The sequence below is a fragment of the Vigna unguiculata genome, chromosome 5 (assembly GCF_037176805.1).
Source record: "Vigna unguiculata cultivar grain cowpea cultivar isolate G323 ecotype 2 chromosome 5, ASM3717680v1, whole genome shotgun sequence".
NCBI lineage: Eukaryota > Viridiplantae > Streptophyta > Magnoliopsida > Fabales > Fabaceae > Vigna > Vigna unguiculata.
Genome location: NC_140796.1, coordinates 15,407,675 through 15,422,544, shown reverse-complemented (window position 1 = coordinate 15,422,544; position 14,870 = coordinate 15,407,675). Strand labels below are relative to the sequence as shown.

The following is a 14,870-nucleotide window of genomic DNA, read 5'->3' as shown; positions in this document are numbered from 1 at the left end:
AGGATCCTCTAACTCAATAGCTCCATAGGGTTCAACATGTTTGACAAGAAATGGTCCTGACTAGGGATGGTAACGGGTCGGGTCGGGTACGGATAGTGCCTACCCGTAACCCGACCCACGACAAAAAAATTCACATGTTATCTACCCCGCTACCCGCACGGGTATCCGTTTAAAAAATATCCGTGGATATTTTAAAACCCGTGAATACCCGTAAATATTAAAAATAATTATTTTATAAATATTTAAAATTAAATTTAAATAAACTTACAAAAAAATGTAAAATAAAATATAAATTATATTAAATATAAATTTAATTTAAATTTAATTTAATCTAATAAAATGTAAATTAAAATTTAATTTTCATTAAATTTAACTTCATAAAACATAAATTTAAATTTAAATTTAAATTTTTTACGGGTAACGGGTACTCGCGGGTACGGATAGTATGATACCCGCATCCAACCCATTTATAAGCGGATATTAAAATACCAACTACTCACGGGTAACAAATACCCACGGGTACCATACCAACTATATCCATCATGGATTTTATTCGTGGATACCCACAGACACGAGTATTTTTGTCATCTCTAGTCCTAGCCATTTTGATTTGAGTTTTCCAGAAAATAACCTTAACATGGAATTGAACAGTAACACTGATCGGCTTGGATAAAATTCTTTTTTGAGAATTTTCTTGTCATGATAAGCTTCCATCCTTTCCTTGTAAAGCTTAGAGGACTCATAAGCCTTGAGTCTCATTTCTTTCAATTCCTACAGTTGTAATCTTCTTTTATCTCCTACAACCTTTGAGTCAAAAATTCAAAAATTTCAGAGCCCATAAGTCTTATGTTCCAACTCGACCGGTAAGTGACATGACTTACCGTATACCAGTTGGAATTGGGATAAATAGTAGAAGACTTATAAGTAGTTCTATAGGCCCACGGTGTGTCATCCAACTTTATTTATCAATCATTTCTTGAAGATGCCACTATTTTCTCTTGAACATGTTTGATTTCCCTGTTTGACACCTCTGTTTGTCCATTGGTCTGTGGATGATAAGGTGATGCAGTTTTATGTCACACTCCATAATGCTCCAAACTTTTTGGAAGTTGAACATTGCAAAAATGTGAACCTCTATCACTAATCAACACTCTCGGGGTTCCCAACCTATTGAAAATGTTCTGTTGATAAATTTGATAATTGTTTTGGCATCGACCTTAGAAACTGCCAGTATTTCAACTCACTTTGTCATATAGTCAACTAATACCAAAATATATTCATTAGAGAAAGAATATGGTAGTAGTCCTACAATTATATTTTAGTTTACGAACTTTATATTTTACTTTCATAAGATGTAAGAAAAAAAATACTTATATTTTAGTTTAAGGACAAAACACAAATTTTTTGTAATAATTTAGGAAAAAAAATATTTATGTTTCATCACCACAATAAAAAAATTAAAAATTAATTATTTAAAACTTCAATTGAATTAAATTTGCATAAAGAAAATATATTTGTTTTCTCTCTCATTAAGCACTAGAAAAAATATATGGGAAAAAGGAAAAGATATAAGAAAATAGTGAACTAATTATTTCATTAAGTGGCATGATCATCATGAATTTCATCATGAATTTCAAATTGAATGAATACAACCAAATCAATATCATATATATTAAAATATTAATTATTTAATAATTTTAGTATAGAAATAATTTTATGTTATCATATGATTGTTTTCATATATGTCCTATAAATATAATCATTATTATAGACATTAAAAAATATTAAAACCATTTACTTTGATATATTCTTTTAATTGAAATATGATAATTTATTTAAACCCGATGGTTCAATTCAAACCAACTTAAAGTGTTTAAATAGAAGGATATATAAACACAATTTAACTGCATTAGATTGAAAATTAAATTGATTTCAATGTAGCTCGTGTGACTTACATATTCATAAGAAAATTGTTACAATATTTACACTTTTTATTGTAAATATTTAAAAAAACAGGAATATTACATTAAATTCCAAACAAAAAAAAAATCTCAAACAGCTGTCGATGTAATCTATTTAAATATCAAAATCATGAATTTTGCTTTATTTACTTTGAAAATAGTAATTGCGCAGTAGAAAATAGAGTAAGTAATAGTGAAATAAAGAAATAAAATGAAGAAAATGCAAATATATATACAAAAATATTTTAATAATAATCAATTTTAAAAATAAAAAATAATTAATATGATAAATTTAGATATCAATTTATAAATTAAAAATTATTAATAGTTAAAATAATTTTAAATTAGTCTTAAATTAATTTTTATTTAAAAATTTAGTCTTTAAATTAACTTTTAAACATATTTTTAGTCATTAAAATTATTCATAGTTTTATTTTAGTGATGTATTTCTTTTTCTATGCTTAGAACTTCTTCTGTATATGTTCATATTTTTTTAGTTTCGAATTCTGCTCTTTGTTTTTATTATGGTATCCCATTTGAAATTCTTATAGTATAGTTCGGAAACTTTCAGATTAAATAATTCGTAATAATATATGTAAATTTAGATTTTTTTTTAAATTATATCATCTGAACCTTGAAAATAATATTTTGAATTACATAATTAAAATTTAAAAACTTTAATGTTTTGTTTTAAAAATCTGAAATTATTTAATTTTAATATTATTTAACATTTTTAATTTATATGATTTAAAATATTAGTGAATTTTATATTTTAGAATTATATAATTCAAATACGATTAATTTGTTTAATTTCAGATTTTCGTCTGGAACTTTCATAGTTGATGTATTTCCAAAATCTTGTTTCCCAACAAAGTGATAAATTTATTCCAACATTGGAACGTGGCTAAAGTCATCGACGATAATGTCTTTTTGAATTATGTCCCACCCAAACAATCAAAATTTATTGTTTTAGGGTTCTTGTATGAAGAAATGGCCAAGTGCATTATGTTCCACCGCATAGTACCAAATTCTGGATATTAAATCATATCCTGGATTACAAACTTTTTAAAAAAGAGAAAGTTTACCATTGTGTTATTCGAAGCAGAAAATTTCAGTTCTAGATTAATCAATTCAGGAGTGAAAAAATTATATTTGATGATGACACTTCGAAAATATTTCAAAAATACATTTTAGGTATAATTATTGATTTGGTCCCTCAATTTTTGAGTTGGTTCAATTTGGTTTCCAAATTTTTAAAATGTTCAGTTTGATCCTTGAGTTTTTGAAAGATGCAATTTGATACCTTTTTTTTTTAAGTGGTTTAATAAAGTATAATGAGAGGTACTAAATAAATCAACTTTAAAAAATAAGGGTATCAAATTTTTTCAAAAATTCAGAAATCAAATTGAACAAATTCAATTGAGAGACAAATCAATAATTATACCTGCATTTTATATTATATAATTTAGAATGTTAACTATCGTTTAAAATATATAATTTTGAAGAAATAAATATTCCAAAAATTTAACTTTAAGATTACATAGTATCTAATATTATATTTTAGATTATCGATTATTCAATTAAAAAAAACACTAAATTTAAATATACTCTTAGGAATTAATAAATCTGAAAAGTTTTTGGATTACAATACTGGAAAGAAAATAAATTCAAACTAAGGATTAGTATAAATAATGATGGGCAAAATTGGAAATTTAGAAAATATGGAAGGGAAGTATTTGGGTGCAGAAAGAAATATCTATAGATACATTTAACTTTTTTTAAAGCATAATTAAGTTTTAAATCTTTTATAAATTTAGGTATTTTAATTGAATTATTATTAAACTTGTTTTTGTATATTGGGTAACTTTTATACTTTTAATTAATTATCTTGTATTTAATTTTTTATTAAATAGATAAGTGATTATTATTTTACTGTGTCATCCTTGTTTAGTTTACTTGTTTCTATATGTTAATAAATGTGAGATTATTTGATTAATATAAGATAATATTTCAGTTAATGAAAAAAAAAACAAATAATTTTTAGTGTTTTCATTAAAAATATATTTGATAATAAGAATGGTCTCAACAATAGAGAAGAGATAATCCATTAGTCACTACAAGTAATGATGTGGAAGTTATAGCAGAGTCTAACAAGCTTGTTATGCAACATGTTTTTAGTGAGGGCAATAAAAATCACTAATTGTTTTACATCAATCATAACATCATTTATATATTAATTACAAAAATTAGTTCTCAACACGTGAAGAGTAAGTAAGATGATGGACAAAATAATAAACATATCACCTAAATAACAAAAAAAACAAGATGTCAATTTAAAAATTAAAAAAAATGATTATTCAATAGACAAAAAAATTAATAATTATTTAATTAAAAATACTTAAAATATGTTTAAATCACTTTTTAATGTCTATTTACACTGTTGAAGTAATAAAAATAAAAAACATTAAATTTTAAATTGAACTGGATTTAGTAATATAAGTTAGGGACAATCTAGAAAATCAACAAGTAAAACTCGTTTACTCGAGAGAGATTATATCGAAAAAAGAAACTTGCTCTAAAAGTGTCTTTCTTTCTACACCTCCAAGCATTTCTTCTGCACTTCCAATTTTTTTTTTTAAATTTCCAAAAAATCCTTTAACCATTTAAGAAATCCCACAGACATCACACCCTCAAAATTACTTTCGGATGTTGACTTCCGGAAGTCAAAATACATCATCGGAAGTCAATTTCCGGAAGTCAAAATATATCATTGGAATTCGACTTCCGAAAGTCAAAATGTATCACCGGAAGTCGACTTCCGAAAGTCAAAATGTATTATCGGAAGTCGATTTCCGGAAGTCAAAATTTTTACCGGAAGTCGACTTCCGAAAGTCAAAAAATTAATTCCATATTTTGACTTCCAGAAGTTGACTTCCGGTAATTTTTTAATTTTTTGACTTTCGGAAGTTGACTTCCGGTAATGTGTTTTGACTTCTGGAAGTTGACTTCCGGTAATAATTTTTGACTTCCGGAAGTCGACTTCCGGTGATACATTTTGACTTCCGAAAGTCGACTTCCGGTGATACATTTTGACTTCCAGAAGTCGACTTCCAGTGATATATTTTGATTTTCAGAAGTTGACTTTCCGGTGATACATTTTGACTTCCAGAAGTCGACTTCCAGTGATATATTTTGATTTTCGGAAGTTGACTTTCGATGACATATTTGACTTCCGGAAGTCGACATCCATAAGTAATTTTGGAGGTGTGATGTCCGTGGGTTTCTTAAATGGTCAAAGAATTTTTTAAAAATTTAAAAAAAATTTGGAGGTGTAGAAAAAATTTGGGGATACTGGAAGAAAGACCCTAAAAGTTGATCCAAATAATTCAACCTCAGGTCCAATCCGGCAATGCATAACCCATCTACCCAAAACACACCAACTATATACACAATGTTTAATATATTTTGTTATTGAAGCTTTAAAATATCCTTTTGTTTCTTGATAAATTATTACATTTTTTATGTTCCATTATTAATTAATTTATTATTTAGTTCTTTAAAGACTTAATTATTAATTTAATCCTCTAGCTTGTTTGTCTGATTTATTTTGGTCTTTTTATTATTTTTTTATTCAATTTGGTTTTTTAAGTTTTTTAAAATATTTAATTTTTCCTTTTCCATTTAATAAAAGTTAACATTGTATATTTCACATATCATATTGTAAAAATTTCAAATATATAAATTAGAAGACTAAATCACTGATTAAATTTATTTGATGAGATGGGATGGTCAAGTTATATAAAAGTTTCAAAGTTTGTTTACAAAAATAAGATGTAAACATTAGACATTCATAACAGGTACCAATAACAAAGGGTTTAAAAGTTCCCACAATTCCATTAACAACTATAGGCGCAACAATAGTTTTACCATAATATATATATATATATATATATATATATATATATATATATATATATATATATATATATATATATATATATATATAATATGTTACAATGCTGATAACTTTACATAAAAAATGTTTTTTTTGTTGTCTAAGAGTTAAATTATAATTTCTTGTTATTATGATTATCTGCCAACATTTGTAAAAATTGAACAATAATAAAATATTATTCATATTTTAGTATCCTTTAAAAATTATAAATTTTGCCAATTTTTAAAACTACATAGTTTTTATCTATACAAAACCATGCATCGAATAATTATAGATTGATTTAAAATGTGTATATATAATTTTATGAAAATTGAATTTTAATCTAATAGTAAGTTGCAAAAAAATCATAAAAAATAAAATTTATTGTGTCTGCAATCTGAAATAAGGTTTTTGGTTTATCCTTTGTCATAACATATTTGTAACAATTTGTAAAAGTAACGCCATATGTTTTTAACATCATATGCTATTAGTCATGGTTGCTTACAAGGAAAAGAAAGTCCCATTGGAATACTCTGCGCGAAAAAATTTCAATATAAAGTGAATCAATTAATTAATAATTTTTAATGATTTTTTATAAACTTTTTTAGTGCTTAAAATTTTAATTTTCATCAGGCATGCATCCTAGTTATTCACGTCTTAAGCTTCATTTAGTAGAAGTTAACTCTTAAACATCTTAGATTCAAGTTCTAAAGCAAGTTACACATCCTTGTATCAGCATAACATGCGTACAGACATAGCATATCAAATTAAATTTCTTTTCATAGCTTACAAAACAAAATTTATAAGGACAAAAACAGAAATTCTTTACATGTACAAACACTGATAAATTCATTAAACCAACTAGGTTTATAGATGTTGTTATATCATAATATAGGATATCAGGGTTGATCAAAATTTTCATAGCAGAGTTAGCTTAAACAAAAGCATCTACACCAAGAGAAAAGCATCTAGATCCTCAACTACGACACACACTAAGGTGGTGTTATCATGAGTGCATAACAAGAACAAAACATTGCGATACCAACTATTAAATTACCAGGTGTTTTACATGCACAAAATGAAGCCAAACCCAACATAAAAGTTAGCACTAAACACTTCTTAACCTTTGGTTCTCATAATTGTGATGCTACCTTTTCCCCCTTCAGTGTGAATTTTGGTTTTTCCAACAACAGGCTTCCCAGAAAAGGCTGATTTTGGGTAAGTTGATGGATCTTCCACACTTGGTTTGGATTTGAGAGGAGGTGGAGACAGAAGACGCTGATTTATTTCCTTCAGAGTTACATCTCCATGAGCACCACTGGGTTTAATGAAGGCAAATGGATAGGCCACAGAAGCAGATATCTTTGTGGGTGTTTCTACAGATGATTTTCCCCCTGTACCTGTTAAACAAAGTCAGAATTTTATTTCATGTCACAAAACAAGATAACTATTATGTACTATTGTTTCTGGTTAAAGATTCTTTAGCATTTGACAGCAACCATAAGCCAAAGTTAGCTAATGTATTACATCAATCTGCAGAAAGTTCTCTCATAGAAGCTTCTCTGAAAGATAATATTTGTGTTATGCACAAGTTAATACAGTATATGCAGAAGTTTATTTTATTTTTCCTCCCCTTTTTTCTTCTGCAGAAGTTTATTCAAACAGCTTCATCTCCTAGCAACTTGAATGATATTAGTAGATGAGATATTATGCAGATATCCATTACAATTAAAACAAGCAAAAGAACTGTATCAAGAACATAACAAACCTTTGAAGACAATATTTTTGGGGATTTTAGTGGCGCGGTGCTGAACCGGATTTTGTTCTTGCACAGGTTGGATGTTGCACAGATCTATGGAAGCATATAACGTTTTTCAAATAAGTCAAAGTGTGCAAGAAAGGAGGGAAATTACAGTAAATGGCAGGCAGAAAATTTCCTACCTGCAACATCTAGATGAACATCATCAGCCCCAGAAAAATTCCTGAGTCAAATAACATAATCATAAGATTGTTTTGTATAAAAAGATACATGTCATATCATATATTAGTGGCGGTCTTAGAAGCATACAAATCATCAGGACATAATTGCATATCAGCCTCTGCAAAACAATCTGCTAGCCACCCTTCAGCTGATTCAAGATCCTCATAACTGGAAGCAGATGCACTTCCTAATGCACGTTTCATTGTAATTGGTTAAAGATATCAAATTCATCTAAAAAGGAAAAAAGAACAAAGCCTAATCTTTGCAAAAGGTAAACCTGATGCCCCAGATACCCATTGGGAAAATTCTGAGAATATCTCTTCATTTGGGTCCTCCTTCCCCTATACACATAATGTAACAGTTACAAAATCTGGCAAAAACAGCAACTCTTAACAAAATTATTAACTCAAACAACATCTCATTGAGTGATAGTGTCTAGTGCCAACAATGTTCATTGCAAATCATGAAGCCTTGAAGGACAGAAACAGGATTGTTGATCAACTCAAAACAAGAACACCAGGTTAATAATCATCTCATTGTCACATTTTAATAGTCATCACAGAAGTCTAAGTTAAAACAGGCTCTATTATACTAAACTGTCTTCTAATGGCTACAGAAAACTTGCGGTTGAGACAGTTGATTAAGTTCTACTTCACAGATGAAGTGATATCAACCAATATGGCTGAACTAATCATTTCAGAAAAGCATAACTATGAAATATAGTACAAAACAAAACGGAAATCTTGCAAAAATAACAAGGAAAAGTTGCACAAGTTTTAGCTACCTTAAGACAAAACATATTCCTACCTTGGTCAGCTATATCATGTGCAATATATTTAAGAAAAAGATGAATTTGCTCAAATTAAGTGTACTTGTGCTCTCATTTTTTCATATGGCGTGACCAATTATGAGTGTGAAAAATCACTAAGGTAAAAAAGCACTGACCTTTACTTTCAAATATGCTGAAGACATTTGTTCGTTGGAGGGGTAGTGACACCCATTTTGAGTATTGAATTGTAGCATCCTCCGTCTCTTAAATTGATAAGAAGTCTTCAAACACTTGTCTGGTTCATTTTGCAGATCATTTGACTCTGAAATCCACCTTATTAGAGTTAGAAAGGACCACATTGCACATAAAAAAGCATAGCAGGAATAACAATAGTAATACAAAGTAAAGGTAACCCAACACATGATGCATAAAGCTATATCCCTACAAGCAAAGCTACAATTTGGTTCCACAAGGCAATAACCCTACCAGTTTTGTCAAGTTCACCCGACATTATAGAAATGAAAAAGAACTAATATCCAAGTTGCACATATTGATTGTTAGACAACATATAAGTGCATACCAGATAGAAGTACCTTACCACTATTATTGACATTGTATGAAAAATCCCCACATGCCTTCACTGGGGTTGTTTCATCATTGAACACACATGACAGATCTTCATTTTGAGGAACCTCATTCCACAGTCCTTGCGAAATTTCTGCTCAAACAAGAAAACTTTCTCAGGCATCAATTATTTTAAGACTAATCCAACTTAGAACCACAAGTTAGAGTTACCATAATTGAAACTCTTCTGGAGATAGTAGTCCTCCCTATGCCAATCCCACGGCTCCCTAGCACCATTTAACATGGAGAAAAAAGCAAATGATCGTCATGCAACGATGACAAAGGAGCAAAAAGACACACAAAAGAAACCAATTAGGAAGAATCACAAGGGATACACTGTAGACATCATGATTTCAGCAATAAATAAGCCAACCAAAAGTACATAGACAAAGAAGATTAACCAAATCAACAACAAAAGTAAATTGCAGCACAACTTACAAACCAAACCACAACACAAATAAAAATGAACAGAACCATTAGTTACTGCAGAAAAAAATGGGCAAAAGAAGAGAAAAGGGCCAAATAAACAAAAGAAAAAAATGAAAGAGGGAGAGAAATAGTGACCCGCCAACATCATCATCATCACACCATCATCCTCCCTTTATCCACAAAACCTAACATGAATCAACCATCCCAAGAGCAAACGAAAACCAAGAACAGAAAACTACTAAACCGGCCAAAGTTTACAGATGAAAGGTGTAAAGAAAAAAACAGTGAAACGATGGTCAACAACCTCATACATGAACGAACCAAAAAACCAGAAAAAACACTTATCAGAAGCAAAATCTCATGAAAACCCATTTCATGTCCCGAATAAAAACACAGAACGAAAATTGAAGAGCACGAAAAAGTACATGTTGAAAACGAAATGCAGTTCCCAAAGGTGTGGCTTTCCCAAGAGAAGAGACAGACCCAGAAAAAGAAAAAGACTGAGGCAAAGGAAAGGGCTGAGAAATATAAATATATATACTTGGAATCGCTGTAATCCATTTCAGAAGTCGCAATTTCAACCAAAAAACAGTAGTCACTGATCAGTGTCCTTTCTCCTCTCCCCCTTCACAAAAATAACCGTTACAGAGAATTTCAAGACGCTGCTGCATGAGATGCAAAGTATGCCACATAAGAAAGGAACCCAAAAGAAAAGAAACTACCTTTCTCTCAACATATGTGCTTGTGTGTCTATCTATATATACAAACACCCACACACACATATATGTGCATATTCTCTTAGTGATGTTTTGTCTTCCTGTCTTGTTTTCCATTTTCTTGGTTTGATTATTATATATTATTTCATCATTATTATTATATTATTATTCTGTTATAGTGTATGGTATTTATGATTTATCAATGTACTTTGAAACTTTAAGAATATCTAACCACATAATCCAAGAAGGGAAGGTGGAGAGGGACAAGAGGGGTCCACAGGAACACGACCTCACGAGATACGGCAAACGTGCTTTTACTCACTATGACCCACTCCAGCCACTACTCTCTTTAATACAATGTTCATTCTATTTGGAATTTTTTTGGTGCAATTGGGTTTGGATTGGAAGAAAGAGAAAACCGATTCTGTCTTGTTCACCAAGTGTTTGGCACAAGGACAAGGAAGTTGTTTATGGTTGCTTCCCACCAAATCGATATCCTAAAATATGGGAATTACTTTTCTGGAAAATGTTTTCTTTTCATAAGCATGTCATCGTGTTAGTATAAAACTACCTCATATGAAAAAGAAAAGATTTTTAATAAGAACAAACAGTGCCTTATTATTACCAGTTCAATTCTAAAAAACCTGTTTAAGCATTTTAAAAGTATTTATGACACGAGATTTTGAGGTGTTGAAAAATAAGATTTAATTTAAAAATGTAGAAAATTTTGTTTTACTTCATAACTGCTATGACTGTTAACAATGAAGTGTAACTTCTCTCTTATTATATATATTTTATTCTGGATCTTACTCTTATTAATATAATTGATTTTATTATTTTTATAAACAACTATTCATAATAAATAATAATTGTCTATAATATATGTGGAAAATTTAATAAAAAATGTTTTTTTTTTCTGTAATTGCTTTTTATAATAATCTTTTTATAGTTCAATATAATTTTAATAATAATTTTGTATTTAATAAATATTATATTTTCTAACTTTTTAATTTTACTTTCTAATTTTTTATTATCATATAAAGGTACATACACAGGTTTCCAGTGGGTTTTAGAAATTTATAAGATCTGGTAAGATTATTTTGACTGGGTAAGCAGCCTATTTGGTAAGTTAATTAATCATGTCAAAGAAAAAAGTAAGTTAACTAACTAATAAGTTTTTAATGAATTTAAATATGATAATCTATTCCTCTATTAATTCAACGTCTTGTTTGTTTGTAATTCTTTTTTCAAATGTCCTAATTAAATATTCATTTTTTTAATATAAAGTCATCTGTGTTAAGTAAATGTGTTTGAAGAAATTTATAAAAACATAAGTTCTTCATAAAAATTAGAAAAGTCGTTTACTCTTCGTACGTTAAAATTGACGACTTTAAAAACTTACACAATTGTTTTGAGTAAAAAAATATGTATTTTTTAATTTATCTAAACTTAAAACTTGTGATTTTTTTTATATTAGCAATTCTAATATTTTCAGTTATATTAATGAAAATGCAATAATTACAAAATGGTAAAATGGATGTAAAATAATATATTTTAATATAGTAAATAAGTTCTAGAGAAAACATTTTTACGTTTTTCAAATTAAGTAGTACAAGTAAAGTGTCTATATCTTTTATCTAATAAACAACTTGGGAATTAGATTTGAACTCCACATAAAAATAATCCATAAAAACAAGACTAATTCGAAATACAAATAATTAAATATAAACAAATCAAATAACTAAATATAAAAAAAAATAATGTGAACAATTGATACAGAAAATCAATAAATAAATAAATACAATATTTTGTTGTCTTGCTCGCATTGCATTTTCAGTTCATAAAACATTTTTTTCGTTTTATGATTTTCGTGAAACTTATTTATTTCTTTTAATTCAAAATCATGGTATATAAATCAACAATAAATACCTTATTAGTCTCTACCAAATACTTCTAAGAAAATGAAACATATCTACATCTTTTACATTTTCTTGATCTTAAATTTAGTGAAAACAACAACAAATATTTTTTAAATAACAAAACAAACCTTAAATTTAATTTTTGTATAATGTGTAAGGATTAAGAGAAAATAGTATAAAATAATAGTGCTTTTAAAAGATACACTCAATTAATTTATTATTTAAAACATTATATTATAAATAAAATTTCTATATTAATCGATTTTCATTTTATAAAAAGTATAATCTTTTTAAAATTCTTTTATAAATTTTTCTTTATCTTCTTTCTAGATCTTTTATCTGTTTAAAGATCATATATCATAGGAAGGATCCTTGCAAAGAGTTCTACACACCTAATCGGTCAAAATTCAAGATAGAGTAAGTTCACTTTTTACTCTTTTTTGAGATAGTGTATTGTTTTTAGTTGCATATGGTCTCTTTGGTTCATGCAGATGGCTCAAAATAGTACAAGGTGGATTTCTATTTGTTTATGATAGGATTTTCTTTGTTGAGTTAGAGCATCATGTGAAAATTAGAGTTGTAGAAGCAACATTCAATTCAGAGTTTTTTACTTTAGGTAAGGGAAGCTAGTTTATTTATAATGATTGATTTTTTTTTAAATTGATGAATTGATTATGATGATGAAATTAAAGCTATTGTGATAGTGATTTGAGTTGTTGATTTATTTGGATTTGAAATGTTGTTTGTGGAACTTATTTGATTGTGTTAGGATTATTCAATTTGATCTACCTAAGGTCTATTTTGAACAAGAACAAAATAATTTAAATTAAGAAAAAGCTAGACTTGCCTACATAGTCAAGTTAGATAACCTATCTTTGTTAGATAAGGATTTAATTTTTGATACGATGCTAAGAAGTTTCACAAAATTTTTGATCGCCAAGCGGAGAACTCAAGTCATTGAGCTTTAGAGGTCTAAGGTTTTGGGCACTAACTTGGAATCGTTGGACGATCACTTGACGATGAGTTCTAATGGTCCTGGGTGTTGGGTGTAAGACCCATGAAAAGTAATTATAATTATAAAGTGATGATTATAAACAAAGATGTAGAGTAGCATGGTTGGTTAAGACCTTAGCTATGGATTAATGGTCATGAGTTCAAGTTTTTGTGTAACTTATACGTTTTTGTGATGGCTTAAAATTTTATTTGGCAAGTTTAGAATTTATTTGGTTGTTTTTCTTGAATGCATTGAATGTGTGGAGATATTGTAATGTTGTCATGTGTGTGGAATGACAAGAAAGATGTGATGATTAATATGGTTTGGAGTGGTGCTTAAGTAATAGGGGTTATGTGTTCCAATTTTGGCTAGAGTAAGAAAGGATAAATTATGGATAATCTTTTAGTACATTCTTGAGGATTAATTTTTTTTTCTTTTTAATTGCTAGCTAAGGGAAAACAAAGAGTTTTTACCTAAGTTAAAAATTAGGGCTTTGGGTGAGTAAAAAATGGGAATGTGTAGGCTAAGGTGATCTCATTGCATGAATTCAAGGTAAGGGGTGTTAAGCTTGTCTTCTTGATTTTTTTATGATTGTGTATTGGGGATGGGTTTTTCCATGGGATTGCAAGGATACTATATGTTTTTCTTTCCTTCTATTTTGATTCGTGATGAGGTATGAGGCAAAGTAGTGTCCTCTTTCTTTTGTAATTGGGGAATCACGTAGGAAGGGTGATGTTTTTCTTTGAAAAAATTGGGTATATTTGTATGGAGCAATTCATTAGGCATTTTGGCATTAATTCTTTTTTTATTATCTAGTAATCTTGAGATAATGTTGTGAAAATGATAATATAACTAAATTTCTATCTTTCTTAGAATTATGATTTTTGGTGTATTGATTTTTGTTACTGTGGCTTGTTAATTTTGTTATTAAAAGAGATGCAAGAAAGTTTCATGGAGCATGTTGGTGTAAAAAATTAATAACAATGATTGTTGTTGGCTTGATCATGACGTAGAGATATTAGAAGGGCTCCTTTTGATTTATGATAAAAAAAATGAGGAGTGATGCATGAGAAGGATGGGATTAACATTAATTCATAGAGTGGAGGTTGGGCTAGAAAATTTGTTGGGTTAAGTTTGATCAATTTAGGTGAATGTTTATCATGTAAATATGATTTCAACATGTACATGGTTCTTGGATATTTTTTGTGTTGTGCAGTAATAGTTCAGTAGCATACAGAAATCATGAGGTTGTGTCCATGAATCGGTAAGTCAGTGCTTGGTTGGATTGGTGTGTGCAATGGTGAATTATGTTCATGATGTGGAAGGTTGGGAAGATAAAAATATTTTTTTATTAAATTATGTGTATGGTGAATGAATTTTAATGTTTCATTATGTTTAGTATGCCTTAAGATGACTAAATCATGTGTAATTTTGTTGTTTTTTGTATTTCTGAGTATGTTTCCACGTTGGACGCTAAGCATTGGTTTTGGGCATTTTTACAAGAGGTTTGATGCCAAGTGTTGATTTTGGACGCTGAGCGACC

At 28.6% G+C, this 14,870-nt stretch overlaps 1 protein-coding gene across 1 annotated transcript; it reads right to left on the bottom strand.

Moving 5' to 3' along the window:
• Positions 1-6,743: 6,743 nt before the first annotated feature.
• On the bottom strand, positions 6,744-10,545 carry LOC114183846 (protein XRI1-like). Its single transcript, XM_028071000.2, has 10 exons — positions 10,421-10,545; positions 10,240-10,323; positions 9,441-9,496; positions 9,244-9,363; positions 8,822-8,967; positions 8,154-8,217; positions 7,964-8,063; positions 7,837-7,877; positions 7,664-7,747; positions 6,744-7,295 (listed from the first exon to the last, which is right to left on the bottom strand). The coding sequence occupies exons 1-10, from the start codon at positions 10,432-10,434 to the stop codon at positions 7,015-7,017; spliced, it is 990 nt and encodes a 329-aa protein (XP_027926801.2). The 5' UTR covers positions 10,435-10,545; the 3' UTR covers positions 6,744-7,014.
• Positions 10,546-14,870: the final 4,325 nt, after the last annotated feature.

Coding starts and splice junctions, on each gene's coding strand:
- LOC114183846 (XM_028071000.2), bottom strand. Junction 8,968..9,243: donor ATACAATGTCAATAATAGTG/GTAAGGTACTTC, acceptor GGTGGATTTCAG/AGTCAAATGATCTGCAAAAT. Junction 7,748..7,836: donor TGTTCATCTAGATGTTGCAG/GTAGGAAATTTT, acceptor ATGCTTCCATAG/ATCTGTGCAACATCCAACCT.